This window comes from Onychomys torridus, chromosome 7 (genome assembly GCF_903995425.1).
Source record: "Onychomys torridus chromosome 7, mOncTor1.1, whole genome shotgun sequence".
Taxonomy (NCBI): domain Eukaryota; kingdom Metazoa; phylum Chordata; class Mammalia; order Rodentia; family Cricetidae; genus Onychomys; species Onychomys torridus.
In genome coordinates, this window is record NC_050449.1 from 56918009 (window position 1) to 56933031 (window position 15023).

General features: G+C 41.4%; 1 protein-coding gene and 1 non-coding gene across 5 annotated transcripts in view; one reads left to right on the forward strand and one right to left on the reverse strand.

The window, feature by feature from the left end:
* Iqch (IQ motif containing H) overlaps window positions 1–15023 on the reverse strand; it is a 183321-nt gene that overhangs the window by 14873 nt on the left and 153425 nt on the right. For 2 of the 4 annotated variants that reach the window (XM_036193329.1, XM_036193327.1), the window contains one exon: window positions 5856–5978. The exons of 1 other annotated variant lie outside the window; for it this stretch is intronic. In XM_036193329.1, coding sequence (XP_036049222.1) covers window positions 5856–5978 — 123 coding nt within the window. The remainder of the gene's footprint in view (window positions 1–5855; window positions 5979–15023) is intronic. One more of the 4 variants, XM_036193328.1, reaches the window with a different exon arrangement.
* On the forward strand, window positions 3634–3767 carry LOC118588177. The gene has a single exon (XR_004945566.1). It is a non-coding gene; the product is annotated as a U4 spliceosomal RNA (small nuclear RNA).

Here is a 15023-nt window from a genome sequence, read left to right on the forward strand (position 1 = left end):
TAAATTTAAGGGGACTCTTATAAATGCTGTTTTATTTTTATTTATTTTTTATTTATTTATTTTTTGTGGTCCTTGGTTCTGCTTTCTGATTATTCTTTCCATAATAATCCTTGGCCATATCTGAAGTGGACATTAGAGATTATGCTTTCCTTAGACCTTCAAAGACTTTCTACCACTTACTACCTATTGATAGCTGGGACCCAAAGGGGGTTTTATGTCTTAAACAGGTAGAGCCTCCTTCAGTGCAGATTAATGTTTCTTCTTCTTCTCCACCCCCCCCCCCCCCCCCCCCCCCGCACTCCCCGAGACAGAGTTTCTCTGTGTAGCTTTGCGCCTTTCCTGGAACTCTGTAGCCCACGCTGGCCTCGAACTCACAGAGATCTGCCTGCCTCTGCCTCCCGAGTGCTGGGATTAAAGCCTGCCGCTGCCTGGCTTAAAGTTTCTTTTAACTGTTGAAGTCCTCAAAACTTTTTACTACAGCCTATGGAGACTGCTCAGTTTGTAAAGAATTGCCTCAACAACTATGAAGACCTGAGTTTGGATCCTCAGGGCCCGATTAAAAAGCTGACTGTGTGCCTGTAATCCAAGCACTGGGAAATGGGAGGCAGAGATAAGAGGATCCCTGGAAGCTCACAGGCAGGTAGTTAGCCTGGAGTATGTGACAAAGTTCCAGGCTAACAAGTGACACTCTGTCTGAAACAAAAAAAGTAGATGCCTGAGCAATGACTCCACAAGTGGGCCATGTACACGTGTACTGGCACTCACTGGTACACACACACACACACACACACACACACACACACACACCTAAAACACAATGCAACTTCAATTCCAGTCAGCTACAATAACTGCACCTGTAGTTCTTCCTATGAGGTTTTCTTTATTTCTTTGTTTCTTGTTTCTGTGCCCCTCATTTTCTTAATTGTAGGTGTCTTAAGCCTGTCAGGCTTTAGTAGGAGGGAGTAGCCTTTGTCTGGTTTTCTTGAACTAATCTTTCTATATTAAAACATTTGCTAGATGCTGTGATCCTTACTCTGAGATCCATTCAGAGGTTTTAGTAGTTGGTTGTACTTGTAACTTTAATTTGATCTTTATTACAAGGCTGAGTTTTACTTTTGTGTGTGTGCAAAAGCCTTTCAGTATTGTGTGTGTGCCATTGTGCATGGGTGGAGGTTCAAGGACAACTCTGTGGTATTGGTTGTCTCCTTCCATATTCACATGGGTTCAGGGGATCAAACTCAAGTTATCAGGCATGTGTAGCATGCACCTGTGGAGCCATCTTGCCAGCTTCTTTCGGTCTATATTTTCTAACTGCTTTGCTAATGCTGTGGACATATTAGGTCTTCTAAGTTGTTATATGTGCCAATTTTGCTAAATATTTTATCACTTCACAATATGATTGTTGAGATGGCCTATTCTCATGAACAGCTTCCATGTCACCCACTACCTATCACCAAGTCAGTATCAAACTTGTAGATTTTGTTTGGGAACACATTTGTTTTGATACTAATTTCTGTGCCAACCAGGTAAGCTAGCTATGCTTTCATATTTGAAAAACAGTTGCTAGTTGTTTATAACGACAGAAGCTGTAGTTCTTGCCCATGTTCTTATTCCATATGGATAGCATGTGTCTCCAGTCACTGTTGATACAGACTGTTGCAATGAGCTGTTGGAATGAGCTCCATGTTTTTTCAAGGTAAGAAAGAGGGTATGGCAACTCAGATGTTCTGCATAGATAGGATATATCTCACTTCTGTTCATATCTCATTGGCCCAAACAATTTACATGGTCATGCCCAACTTTGGGGGAGCCCTGAGGAAGTGTTCTGTTATGTGCCTGGAAAGGGGAGAAACAGAGTATTTATAAACAATGCTAATATTTCCCACCATGGCAATATCTAGGCCCCCCAAATGATTGTTGCTGGTTGTTGCAGCAGAGTAAACATGATGCCTTTCTTCACATGGCTTGCATTACCACTTTATTTCATTAAGAAACCAGTAGGGGCATTCAGCATTACAGAAATACAGGAATGAGACCCACTAAGTTACTTACAAACTCAGCAATGTAGCTCTAACATTCATCAAGAAAAAATAAGCTCATGGGATAATCTGACATTCCCCACACTAAATTTTGGGGAAAAAAAAGCCCACTGAAATTCTGTGATAATAAAGGGAATAAAACCAAACTGAATGAGGACATTGGGTCCTTTGGTAGCATCAACAATAATACATTGTTTATTTTGCTTGCTTTTCCTGGAAAAAGCACCCACTTTAAATTCAACCCAAAGTAAAGTCAGATAGCAGAGGTTACTTGGATTAGGTAATTGGTTTCCTTTTCATTCTTAGTATAACTGAAAGAGAGAATGAAATCTTAGGGAAGTCCATCTTAAAGGTACTCCCCGCTTCTGTAAGGTAGAGGCGATCATAGGGCTGTGTGAGAGGTACTGAGACACAACACTCTTTGCAAATGGATCTCAGAACTCTTTCATTAGGCTTCCAATCATATTTTAGTTAAAGTGAAGCAGTTCTTAGGAGGGAAAAGGCACACATGGGAGAAAGCCATGTACAGTTATGGGTTCACATGCCAGCTCCATAACATTCTTGGGAATATTCATTCATGGGAAAATGCTCACTGTGATAGAGACAACACCTCCTTCCAGCTTGGGCATGAAGAATGAATGTGACAGGGAAGTGTGAGTGCTCAGCCCAGTGGCCAGCAAACAAAGCGCTCTAAAATGCTGGCCCATCATCTCCCTCCCTGAGAGGAGTCCACCAGACAGCAAGGAGAGGGTGAAGAACGCCTGCAGTCCCAGGAACTGAGCAGTTGAGGTGGGAAGGTTGCCAGGAATTAAAAACCAGCCCAGCTTCAGAGTAGGATCTTGTCTCAGGAAACCAAAAGAGGATGATGCAGGAAAAGAGGGAGAAAGGGGAGGGGAGGGAAAGGAGAGGAGTGGTGGTGTGAAGTTCTCACTGGGAATAGATTCCTAATCAGCGCTTACAGTCAAGACATACGAGAGCCCATCTCAGGAAAAGTCAGGCAATGGTTATCACTTCAGCCTCCCTCTGTCTCTGTCTCTATCTCTGTCTCTCTCTGTCTCTCTGTCTCTCTCTCTGTCTCTCTCTCTGTCTCTCTCTCTGTCTCTCTCTCTGTCTCTCTCTCTCTCTCTCTCTCTCTCTCACACACACACACACACACACACATGTTGCCCCTAATCCATATGTGTGTGTATGATTTATGTGATATGTATCTGTGTATATTTATGTATATGTGATATATGTTTATTTATATGTATTTGTTTGCTTTGCTTCTGGTTATCCTCTCTGCTTTCTTCAAATGGGTTCTTCTAATATCTGGGTCTTCTCTCTCCTTTGCTTCTGATTCTGTTTTTCTTCTTTGTGTTGTTCCATTACTCTGTTGCCCCAATCTGTATTTTTCTTTATCTTTTTATCTTTCATCTTTGGTAAGCTATCGAACGTGAGTAAACCTGCAGGTGTGCCTGTGGAACTATGATGGCTGTCTGTGTCCATTCTTCCTGTGCCTTTCCATAGCAAGGCCCCTGACCCTCACTCATCTGCTTCCTCTGCACCATGTGCTTGCCCCCTGGACCACCACAATTCTCTTAGTACAATACTGCTCTTAGTTGCAGTATCATAGCCAGTGAGGTTTATCCTAGGCACAATTATTGCTAACTAAAATTTTTCCCAATACCTGCTGTAATAACTTGTGATACACTCAGCATTGGCAATTTTTGACAGTCTCTACAGAGACTAAATTGGGAAAAAAAAAAGAAGAAAAATAAGTGTATCCAATCACTCAAGAAACAAAGATGTAAATAACTCCTTGAGTTCTGGGCTTTACTTTTCTCAAACGTATAACTCTAGTCAAGTGCAAAGCCTTGAGCTCAAGAATAAATACATTTCAGGTAGTAGAATGTGATAAAATGTTTTGTTTGGGCTTCTTTGAGACTTTCCCTGCCAAATATGCTGATTCACAGAATGTATCCTGTTTTGATACTTTAAAAAAATAAAACAAATAGATTAGCAACTTGTGGTCCATGGGTCTATTTCAGTCCCATTAGTTTGGGACTAAAATCTATTTAATTCTGAAGGAATTGTGTGCAGTATATGTATCAATTTCAGGTAAATTAGTTTATTCTGGCATTTTCATTTTTTTTCTGCATTGCATCAGGTTGAATGTAATTTGCACAGCAATATGAGCTTCATTATATACCTTTGCACCAGAACAGATCAAGCAAACCAAAGGGTCTCAGGATCTTGACAGTGCTCTGGCAGCTTACTGGGGTTGCCAGCTGTCATCCAGGACATTCTGTTCATAATTGGTACTGTGCTTAAGGTATGAATGACTTTAAGGGCCCGTAAAAAGCTGACTCTTGAAAACAATATTGGTTTTGAAGTAGGAAAACTGAAAATTCATAGATATTAGACCTGTGAATGTGGCTCAGTGGCTGACTGCTTGCCTAAAATTAATAGATCTTGAATTGTATCTCCACAAATAAAAAATTCAATTAAGTTGCAACTGTATAATTGTCATGTAATTATATTTAATGTGGGCCATGAATTTATTCATGTACCATTGATGTGATGTGGGGTTGTGTTTGTCAGGTCAGCACGGTTCACGTAGAGTCTTAGGGCATCCTGGAGTGCCAGAAATGTGAAAATATGCGTCCAAGTGGAAAAATAGAATTATTTATGCAGAGTAGCATGAGTTTCTGGACACAAACTGGATGTCCTGGTTTAGGAATAAGACCTTGTATTTCACATGCTCCATGAAGCTACATTTTGATGGAGCACCTCCACAGGGACAAAAATGGGGTACTACCTCCCTCTTTACAAAGTAATCAGAATTTAACCCGGCAGTGGTGGCGCACCTTTAATCCCAGCACTTGAGAGGCAGAGCCAGGAGGATCTCTGTGAGTTTGAGCCCAGCCTGGTCTACAGAGCGAGATCCAGGACAGGCTCCAAAACTACATGGAGAAACCCTGTCTTGAAAAATAAAACAACAACAACAACAAAGTAATCAGAGCCCATTATTCCTAAAAGATATCATTGCATGTAAGCAGCAGAATGATAAAGACTTTATTTTGTTGTTCTCCAATTTGTATTTTTAACTCTAAAACACTTATGTGATTCTACTGGAAACAGGGCCTTTAAGGAGGTCACTAAGTAAAATTACTCATAAGAATAGACCCTTTAAATAGATCCTTTAAAATTGGTGTCCTTATATAATATAAAAGACATCACTTCCCATGTGTGTGTGTGTGTGTGTGTGTGTGTGTGTGTGTGTGTGCGTGTGTTAGGGACACACGAAGAAGATGGTGGTCTACAAGCAAATAAATAGGTTCCCTTACCAGGAGCCAAGTTTACCAGTGACTTGATCTTGGACCTCTGCCCTCCAATTGTGAGAAAACAAATTCTTGCTGTGGAAGCCACTCTGTCAGTGCTCTCTGTTCTGTTTGTCTGAGAAGACCAAGAGGATATTCCTAGTAGTGGGCAGGCTCTGGAGGCTCAGAACAGGTCTTCTTCAGGATCAAGAGATTACCCCAGGGTAATCCTAAATCTAGTAGCCAAGGCTACTGCTCTATGACGTGATTGAGCAAGTCCGGAAAGGAAAGGGACTTCCCAGCACTCATTGCTCCCCCTGTGGAGCTGCTGTTGTGCAGGTGCCTCCAAACACACCCACCTAATCTTAAAAAACATCTCTTTGAATGGGCAGCAGTTTATTGGCCACCTAGATCCTGCACATACCTGACTGGGCCAGCCCCAATGAACTATTACCCACCCCCCCCACCCCCCACCCCCCCCCCACCCCCACCCCCCCACCCCGCCCTCGCATACCTCAAGGTCATAGCCAATGCCATGGGCCTTACACATCTGGAGAAAAACGTAATAGAAGACTAGGGAGAGATTGTCGTGCTTCAGCTGGGTAGTCATCACTGCAAAGCGACTGGTTTCCGGTGACTAGAAAAGTCATAACTGAAAATTAGACTCTAAAAACTTGCAAATCAAATTTTAACTTTATAGTTATAGATTTGCAGAAAAATGACCAGATAACACAGACATGTTTATTCCACCACAGTTGCACTGCTGTTACTATCTTACATTGCTTTGGAACATTTATCATAACTAGAGAACCAAACCTATCCAAGTTCATACTTGATTTGAATTTAATTAGTTTTCCCCTACTTTCTCTTTCCTGTTCCAGGATCCCATCTTATATTTAGTGTCATAGTATCCTCAGTCATCTTATTTCCTTATGTTCCTCAAGTCTTTTACAGTTTTTCAGTTCCAATGTTTTTTTTTTTTTTATGAACTTGACAATTTTGAGGTGTACTGGTTAGCTAGTTCATAAAATCCCCATTGATTTGCCTTTTTTTTTTCTGATGTTTTTCTCATGATTGGGCTGGAGTAGTGTGAGAGAGAAAGACCACACATATAAACAGTCTGCATCACCTCATTTCAAGGATATGCTATTGTAGTTTGGATGCTATTTCCTAAAGGTCACATGTTAAAAGATGGTGAAACCATTAGGAGGTAGCATTCAGTGGAAGATCCTTAGGTCCTTGGTTGGAGACATGCCCTCAAAAGGGATTGTCAGAATTTTGGCGTTTTAGTCTCTCTTTTACTTTTTGGCTCATAATGTAAGTGGTTTTATTTCACCATGTACTTTCTAGTGTTACAGTCCATCATCCCCACCAGAGGTCCAAAGTAATGAATGGGCTAGTCCACCATAGGGTGGAACCTCCAAACTATAAGCTAAATAAAACCCCTGTCTTATCTCAAAGCTGACCAACACAGTATCAACATGACATATTATCAGTGGTGCTAGAAATAGTAGCCTTCCTTCCCATACTATACTTTATAGAAGTAAGTCACTTGAGTGTTAACTAAAAGCTCCTCTTCTCAAGGTAGCCAATCTGGAACTAATTGCATTTTCAGTTGGGAAACTGCTATTTTTAAAGATTTTATTAGTAGTTATTAATTACATATACAAACAGGTTTCATTATGGTATTTTTGCACATGTACACAATGGATTTCAGTTATAGTCACGTATTGCTCCCTCCTGTCCCTCTCTCCCCTGATGATCTCTTTCCTTTTCCTGAGTAGATCTTCTGCTCTTCATGCCTTTCATTTTATTCTTCATACCTATTAATTGGATCTACCCCAGAGACTGGCTTTAGTAGGTCCAGAGAATTTTACTTACATATTTCCTAAAATATTTAAAATTTAACTGCACAAGTTAAAGTATTAGAAGCTAGCAGTTTTGTAGCACAGCATTTGTAACATTATATATTTGCCTTGGACAATCAGTTGTTTCTGTGTGATAATTGGAAGTATGGAGACCTGCATACAGAGCCATGATCAACTTTAGAGTTATAAAAGATGAATGTTCCTGGCTCAGGTCTTGAACTTAGTGACCACAGGTACTTGGACTTCCACAGTGACTTGAAACAGAAGTAAAAAAAAAAAAAGATGCTGGCACACAGCTGGCTTTGGGGTACCTGGAGATCTGTAGGCAGACCTCAGGCTCTGTCTAGGAAGCAGTGTAGGAGCTGAGCTGATGGAGTGCCATCAGAGAATAGCTTGCTTTTCTCTTCTTTCTTCTTGTGTTAAGGATGCTCTTCCTACATTTAGGCAGAGTTCAGTTCATATCTATACAAATGTTAGGCCCTCACTTAATAATGTGTCTTGTGTCATGTATTGCCATTAGGATTGTCCCATCTGTACCTACTAAGACATTTTTAATTTTAACATAGACACAAAAACAAACGTTTTCCCCATCAGTGGGGGTACCATTTAATGTTTGATACACATATGCAATCACAATATTTAAATCAGATAAGTGTTTTTTTCTTCAAACACTTATCATTTCTTTGTGGTAAAAACTTTCAAAGTTCTTTCTTAGGATACTTTTTCTTTTTTATTGTGCAGTACATAACTACAGTCTATAACCACCATGTTGCAAATATTTTGGTTACAAGAACCATCTAAGAGAAGCTCTGACTCAGCTGGCTAGACTCTACCATGCTAGACAGGACCATGTACCTGCCTTCATAGTGAAGGCCCAAAAGCCTGAGCCTTTGCAAATGGATGTGAACTGCAACATCCATTGGAATTCCATGGTGGCCACTGAGCATGTAATTGTATAATAATTGCCACGAATTCACATGATAATACCATCCAAGGTTATATTTGTCTTCTAAACTTGTCTTATGCTACCTTAGTATAAATAAGCACAACAAAGATTATGCCACAGTCAGTGAGAGAGGCAGGGAAGTACCTGGTAGGTAGATCACCCTCTGTACTGTGGTAGTTGGTCATAAAGCTCAACAGAATATGGCCCAGCAGAATATGACTTCTGGATGTCAGTGGGACCAGGCCACCCTGAGACTGCTTCTCAGTGAAAACAAACTGTTTTACCCCAGTCCAGTCCTGAGCTTAAAATGCATGAAGAATCGGAAAAGAGTCAGGATGTTTGATATGTCCCTTAGCTGCTGCCTCTTTTTCATTATTGTCATCATCTTAGCCTATAACTTTCTTGTCCAGGAGTTCTGGAGGTAAGGATACAAGCAGAATTCCATAAACGAAGGGCGAATGGAATCAAGAAGGCTGTGATTCAAAGCCTGTGAGGCCATTGACTATCTGTGTGACCCTGAATTCATTTAACATCTAAATCTGATAAACAGTACCTACTATTTTGTCACTATTCCTTTGAAAGGATTTCAGACCATAAATAAATATAATTTCCTAGGCTGTTCCTTCCTCTACTGGTACCACTTGTCTCCTGGGATTCTGACCATCACCACAAGATTGATTGTTTTTCTCTAAACCAGGTTTCTCCTACTCAGAAGTCCTCAGGGTTGTTTCTTTGCCTTTAAGCTGAAATCCAGAGCCTAGCTTAGTGGGCAGACTCTTCCAGAGTCTCAGTGAACTTTTCTAGTCACCCTCTCCCTCTTCTAAGTATTTGCCTCGACTAATGGAGGCCTTCACTTCCTTTCTACCCAGTGACTACTCTAGTCTTTAAGGCCTGACCAAGTTCCAGGTGTATTTAACGAGCCCCCCCCCCCCCCCCCGCCAACCCTACCAGGCCATCATTATCACACTTGAGAACTGTGGAGCAGTCACTCCAATGGCACTTGTAGATGGCCTTGTGGATTTGCTTTGTGAAAATGTGTATTTATTTATGTTTTAGTATAAAAACTGCTGATGTTTTGAAAAAGATGGCTGACTGTTTTTAGTGATTTGATCTTTTCCATACTCTCTGTTACTTGTTTAGACATCTGTGCTGCCTAGGAAACTAGTGCTATGTCTACTCCTGCTTCCTTTTAAAAATCTACAACTCCTCCATGCTCACCCAGCCCGTCCTATGTCACTGAGACAGTGGGTAATAATACATACTGGAAAGCAGTCTAGTCACAGGGACATGGCTTACCCTTTGGAAAGTGTGTTCTAAAATCTCAGCCAGAAGCATCCTCCGGAAGGAGCTGAAGCTCCCAGGAACCTAAGTCCTGACTCTGAGCCAGTGCAAGGCTGGATAAACACAGGTTTCAAGTTTGACAGCCTGTACATTAAACCTTGACTTCCCATTTGTTTGCTAAGTAATCTTTAACATATGCTTACCTTCTCTTAACATAACTTTTCATATCTAAAAATGGACATAATAGTTCCTGTCTAATATCTCAGGTTATGAACAGGTTCATGTGATTGTTTTAGCGAAGCACATGTGGATAAGGCTTAGCGCACTGGGACACTGCCCTCACTTTGAGCTCTGTAGCAGAGCCAGGCACTGCCCTCATAAACCTGGAGCTCTTGGCCACTTGTCCCAGTTTTCTCCGTGCTTCATGTGTTGGATGAAAGATCTTCTGAATTTTTGCTGAGTGTTAATTGATATAGCTAAGTGATGAATGATAAAGTCTTAGATATGGCCTGTCATAACAATATTACCCCCTTCTAGAAGTTTCTGCAACAACATTAAAAACTAACCTAAGGATCTTTTCAAGAAAGACTGTAGTATGGAGAGATGGGCCTTCCAAAACTGTTTCTCATAGCCTTGTTCATCCTCTGTCTTCTGCAGTGTGTGAGGCTCTAGGCAGGCTTCCTGTAGACAACTCCATTCTCTAGGACCCATAAAATCAAACTGCTCAAGAGACCTTGGGGATATTTAGCCCTTTCTTATTTACAACTAAGGAAACCTGGACCAGAGCAAATATCAGAATTCATGATCCCCAACTCTCAGACCAACGTCTTCCCTCCAAATTCCCCTTGGCCACATCTGGAATGTGTGGGGAATCTCAGAAAGTTAGCCTTTCCATGAAAACAAGAAGAAACAGCACACAAAACATTATCAGTGCTAGTCTAGTCTTATTAAACTACCTTTCTAAATCATGATCTAACAAGAATGCTTGAAGCTAAATAAAAGAAGCCCGGAATACTCTTTTTCACTGGAGAATATAATTTTGCTTCAGCCACAATTTAAATTGATTTAGTTGTGAGCACAGCGTCTGAAGTGTGGAGCGCATTCTATTTTCACTATGATACTTGTTTTGACAGTGATGCATTTCAGTTGACATAGCTGAAATCCTCATGTAATAAATCTCTGCCTGAAAATTAATCATGTTTATAATATTCTGAGAATTAATAACACCCATTGCTCAAATCATTAACTTAAAAAAGGAGCTTCCAAAATCTGTTCTCGGCAGTAAGGGACCACAAATAAATGAATGTTTGATAAAATAATCCAAGTAGCAGTTTAACAAGCGTAAACTGGAATGTGGCTGCAATAACACAGAACTATTGTTTAAGGGTTGGCAGAGGCTGATGAGGTTCGTATTCCAGTTATGAAGCAGGCATCCACATGCATAATGAACTGCTCTCTGAATTATTAATGTGTTGCTTATTTAGCCTCATCTGTCTAGAAGATAATGTATCCTAACTCTAATGAGTGATCGGTTTTGTACATAATTACAGTAGCAGCAGTAGTGGGGAAATGTGTGCCTTCAACGAAGGAGTTCTAAAAATAAAGTCATCACATAAACTCTGATGTGGTTGCATTCTATCAAAATCAAACCCGAAGCATCTGAGAATTCATAATAAATTACAGGAGACACAGTCATTATTAACATCATAATTTAACACAAAAGGTTTTACTTAATCATTCATTACAGATCATATCTGTTCAAACGTGTATAAATGACTTGGGTTGTTTTATGAGTTTTTTATGACCACTCAGCACTGTGGTTTAGAAGGTTCGGGAAGAGAGGGAAGAGTGAAAGTTGACAGAAAAGGGTGATTATTTATGCCAATTTTAAAGTTAATTAAAAGTTTAAAAAATGACCCCTTTATGTGTGTGTGTGTGTACATATGTACACATGTGTGCACATATATGTAAAGGCAGAAGATGACCCTGAGTGTCTTAATCACTCACTGTCTTATTTTTTTGAGACAAAGTTTGTTTCTCACTGAACCTGGAGCTTCCTGATTTATCTAGGCAGCATGCCCCAAGATTCTTACATGGGTGCTGGGGATTGAACTCAGGTCTTCATGCTTGTGCCTAGCACCTCAGTCCTTTATATTTCTAAAATGTGCATATCTGGGAGTTCTCAGACCTTATTTATGCCTTCAAATGTATTTGGTTGGTTGGTTTTCTGGCTGTAAAGGAGTCTGGATGAAGCCTGCTCACCTGACCCAAGGGGTTCCAAACAGTTCTGACACCTGTTGCTGAGAGCAGCCACCGCTGAGCTCCCCTGAGAGTCTAGAACAGGGTCTTTGCTCATTTGTTGTTTGATTTTCTTGTCTTATTATTATTTAATAATAATTCCTTCTTACTAAAGGAATAGCAGCAAACTAGGAGAATTTTACTTTCCAGTTCTCAGTTCTGAATGTGCGGTCATTAGCAGAGTGGATTCATTATCACAGTGGCCTCCTTGCACTTCCTCCTTCCATCTTCAAAAGGGGCTGATTGTGAACCTATCACAGTGTGTTCATACTTGCTTGGGAAGTTTCAGGTTGGCTGAAAATTGTACTCTGTACACATGTACATGCTTCTTTTTAAAGAACCTATTGCATGTGTAAATATCCCTGGGGCCTGCACACACACACACACACACACACACACACACACACACACACACACACACACACACTGGTTCAGTCTGGAAGAATCTATTGCTCTCTGAAGCCTAAAGCACTTTAAGTTTCTTTTCTGCTGTGATTCTAGAACACTTGGTCTCTTGAGGTTTCCTGTTTTGTGTAGGCAGTCCCTAAAAGTAGACACCAGTCTTCATGGAATTCCCATTCCTGGCCTGTAGCTAGGAATGACACCTAGAGGCAGGAAATGGGAGAAGGCTGCAGATTTAAGAAACAGCCATTGCTATGACCCCCAAAGCTACACTGCTCTGCAGCAGACTGTCTTTGGAAGGTTGTGCTGCCACTAACTCAGTTTCTAGCTTCTTACTGGCATGGAGTTTTACTGCAACTCGAGTTGGGGATTTAGCTCAGTGGTAGAGCGCTTGCCTAGCAAGCGCAAGGCCCTGGGTTCGATCCCTAGCTCAAAAAAAACAAGTTTTCCTGCAACTCTTCTTCCAGCGCAGGGCCAAGGGTTCCACAGATCCTTCTGGTGGAAATAGACTCCTCAAGTGGAGGTACTTTCCTCATACCCAGTTCAGTACTGTTTCTCCATAAGCAAAATTTGAGGTGAATCTTAGGATCAAGGCCCTAACTGGCACCTCACAGGACAACTGGATTAAAGGGGTAAAGGAAGAAACCACAGACACACTCAAGACACCAAGAACCTCTCTAGGGTGGTGGGATATAGAGCAGAGTCAAACAGCCTCCTTTAAACCTAGAGACATCCAGTTTTGAAGTTGTTCAGTGGAAAGATAGAAGATGTTCCAGAAAGGCTCTGAGACAGAGTCCAATAAATATTGATGGTCTGTGGACCAGGCTGGCCTTGAATTCATGAGATCCTCTTGCTTCTGCCTCCAGAGTGCTAGAATTAAAGGTGTGTGCCACCATTCCCAATTTGAATTCTGTATCTACTTAATTTGGATGTCAGGTGGAGCTTCATTTTCAAAAGGACAAGAAGCTGCTGTTTGAAAAGGCAGGAGACATGCTTCAGGACCAGTCAGGACAATTGTGGATGCAGAGCCTCAAATACACTTTTTTTTTTACCAAGGGCCATCTTGTCCTGTTGGCCTTTATTCTTTCCCCCCATGACCTGTTTAGCTCCACAGCACCCCAATGGAGACCTACTCTTTATACCTGGATTCTATAGTTGATATATCTCATTAGCAGCAGGTCTCAGGCCTGTCATCCAAGTGATGACAAAGGAAACTATGGTACAGAGAGAGGCAGATCATGGGGGGCCTCACAACCAAGCTAGGAAGATCACAGTAGCCTGATCTTTAAAAATCCTGAGTAGGAACTGAAACCTCCTGCTGTGGGATGTTCAAGTATGTCAAATGTGTTGCTCTGATTGGTTAAAATAAAACACTGATTGGCCAGTAGCCAGGCAAGAAGTATAGGTGGGACAAGCAGAAAAGAAAATTCTGGGAAGTGGAAGGTGGAGGTGGAGAGATACTGCCAGCTGCTGCCATGACAAGAGAGATGTGAGGTACTGGTAAGCCACGAGCCACGTGGCAACTTATAGACTAACAGAAATGGGTTAATTTAAGATATAAGAACTAGATAGCAAGAAGCCTGCCACGGCCATACAGTTTGTAAGCAATATAAGTTTCTGTGTGTTTACCTGGTTGGGTCTGAGCATCTATGGGCCTGGCGGGTGAGAGAGATTTGTCCTGACTGTGGGCCAGGCAGGAATGGGTTACATCTAGTTGAGTTATTGGCCAAAGGGGCCCATGGAAATCCTCAAATATCTCAGACTATTGCCAAGGCCATTGGTTACTTTCTGCAACCTAATAGTAAGACCTTATCTCATTGAACACAAAGAAGTTAAGCTGTGCCCAACTACAGCCTTCACACATACACACACACACACACACACACACACACACACACACACACACACACATACTAGTGTTCAAGGTACTCTGTATGCTACCACTAACCCAAATACAAAAAGTGCAATATGCAACAGTGACCTACCTGCATGATGTGCTGGTGCAATGGGGGCACACACTTTGTGGGAGTAGCCAGCCACTCCACGAGATGGAACCCATACCTGACAGTGCTCAGGTGGCTAAGGACCTAAGACTGCATAAGCTATGGACCTAGGAACAAACCAATACAATTGTCCTACTAAAGGAAAACAGCAATAAAATGACTCCTTATGACATTCTGCTTATTCACAGATAAGTGTCTCATTCAGTCATTATCAGAGAAGCTTCTTGCAGTGGATAGGCTCTAACAGAGATCCACAATGACAATGTGCAGAGAATAAGAGATTTTGGAACACTCATTCCTAAGTGGGGTTAAAGCTCTTCCCTACAAGTTCCGGGATCTATGTGGACAAGGAAGTAGAAAGGTCCTTAAGAGCCATGGGGAATGGATGACTCCATGGAAACAGTGTCTTCTAAACACAAGTGGACTAATGTACATATGAACTCAGAGAGACTGGCAGCATGTACAGGGTCAGTCCAGCCAGGACCCCAGTGTTAAGATGGAAAAGTGGACACAGACTTCCACTCCTAACCAAGAAGCTATCTCCAGTTAATATCCATTTGCAAAGGAAAAATAAGTTTTCTCCAATGGAGTCTCACCGGACACATTAACCACACTTAAGGGCAGGCCCCATGTCCAGCAGTAGATTGCCAATACAAAATGAACTCAGTAGTAATTTTTTGGCCTTTTTTGGGGGGTCTCATATGGCTTATTTTGGGCATTTTTTTTGTCTTACTGGTCTTTTACTTGTCTATTATGGTTTCTGATTTTGTTTGTGTTTCTATGGGTTTTGTATGTACGTGTATGTGTGCGTGTGTGCGTGCGTGCGTGCGTGTGTGTGTGTGTGTGTGTGTGTGTGTGTGTGTGTGTTTAATTCAGGTTTATTT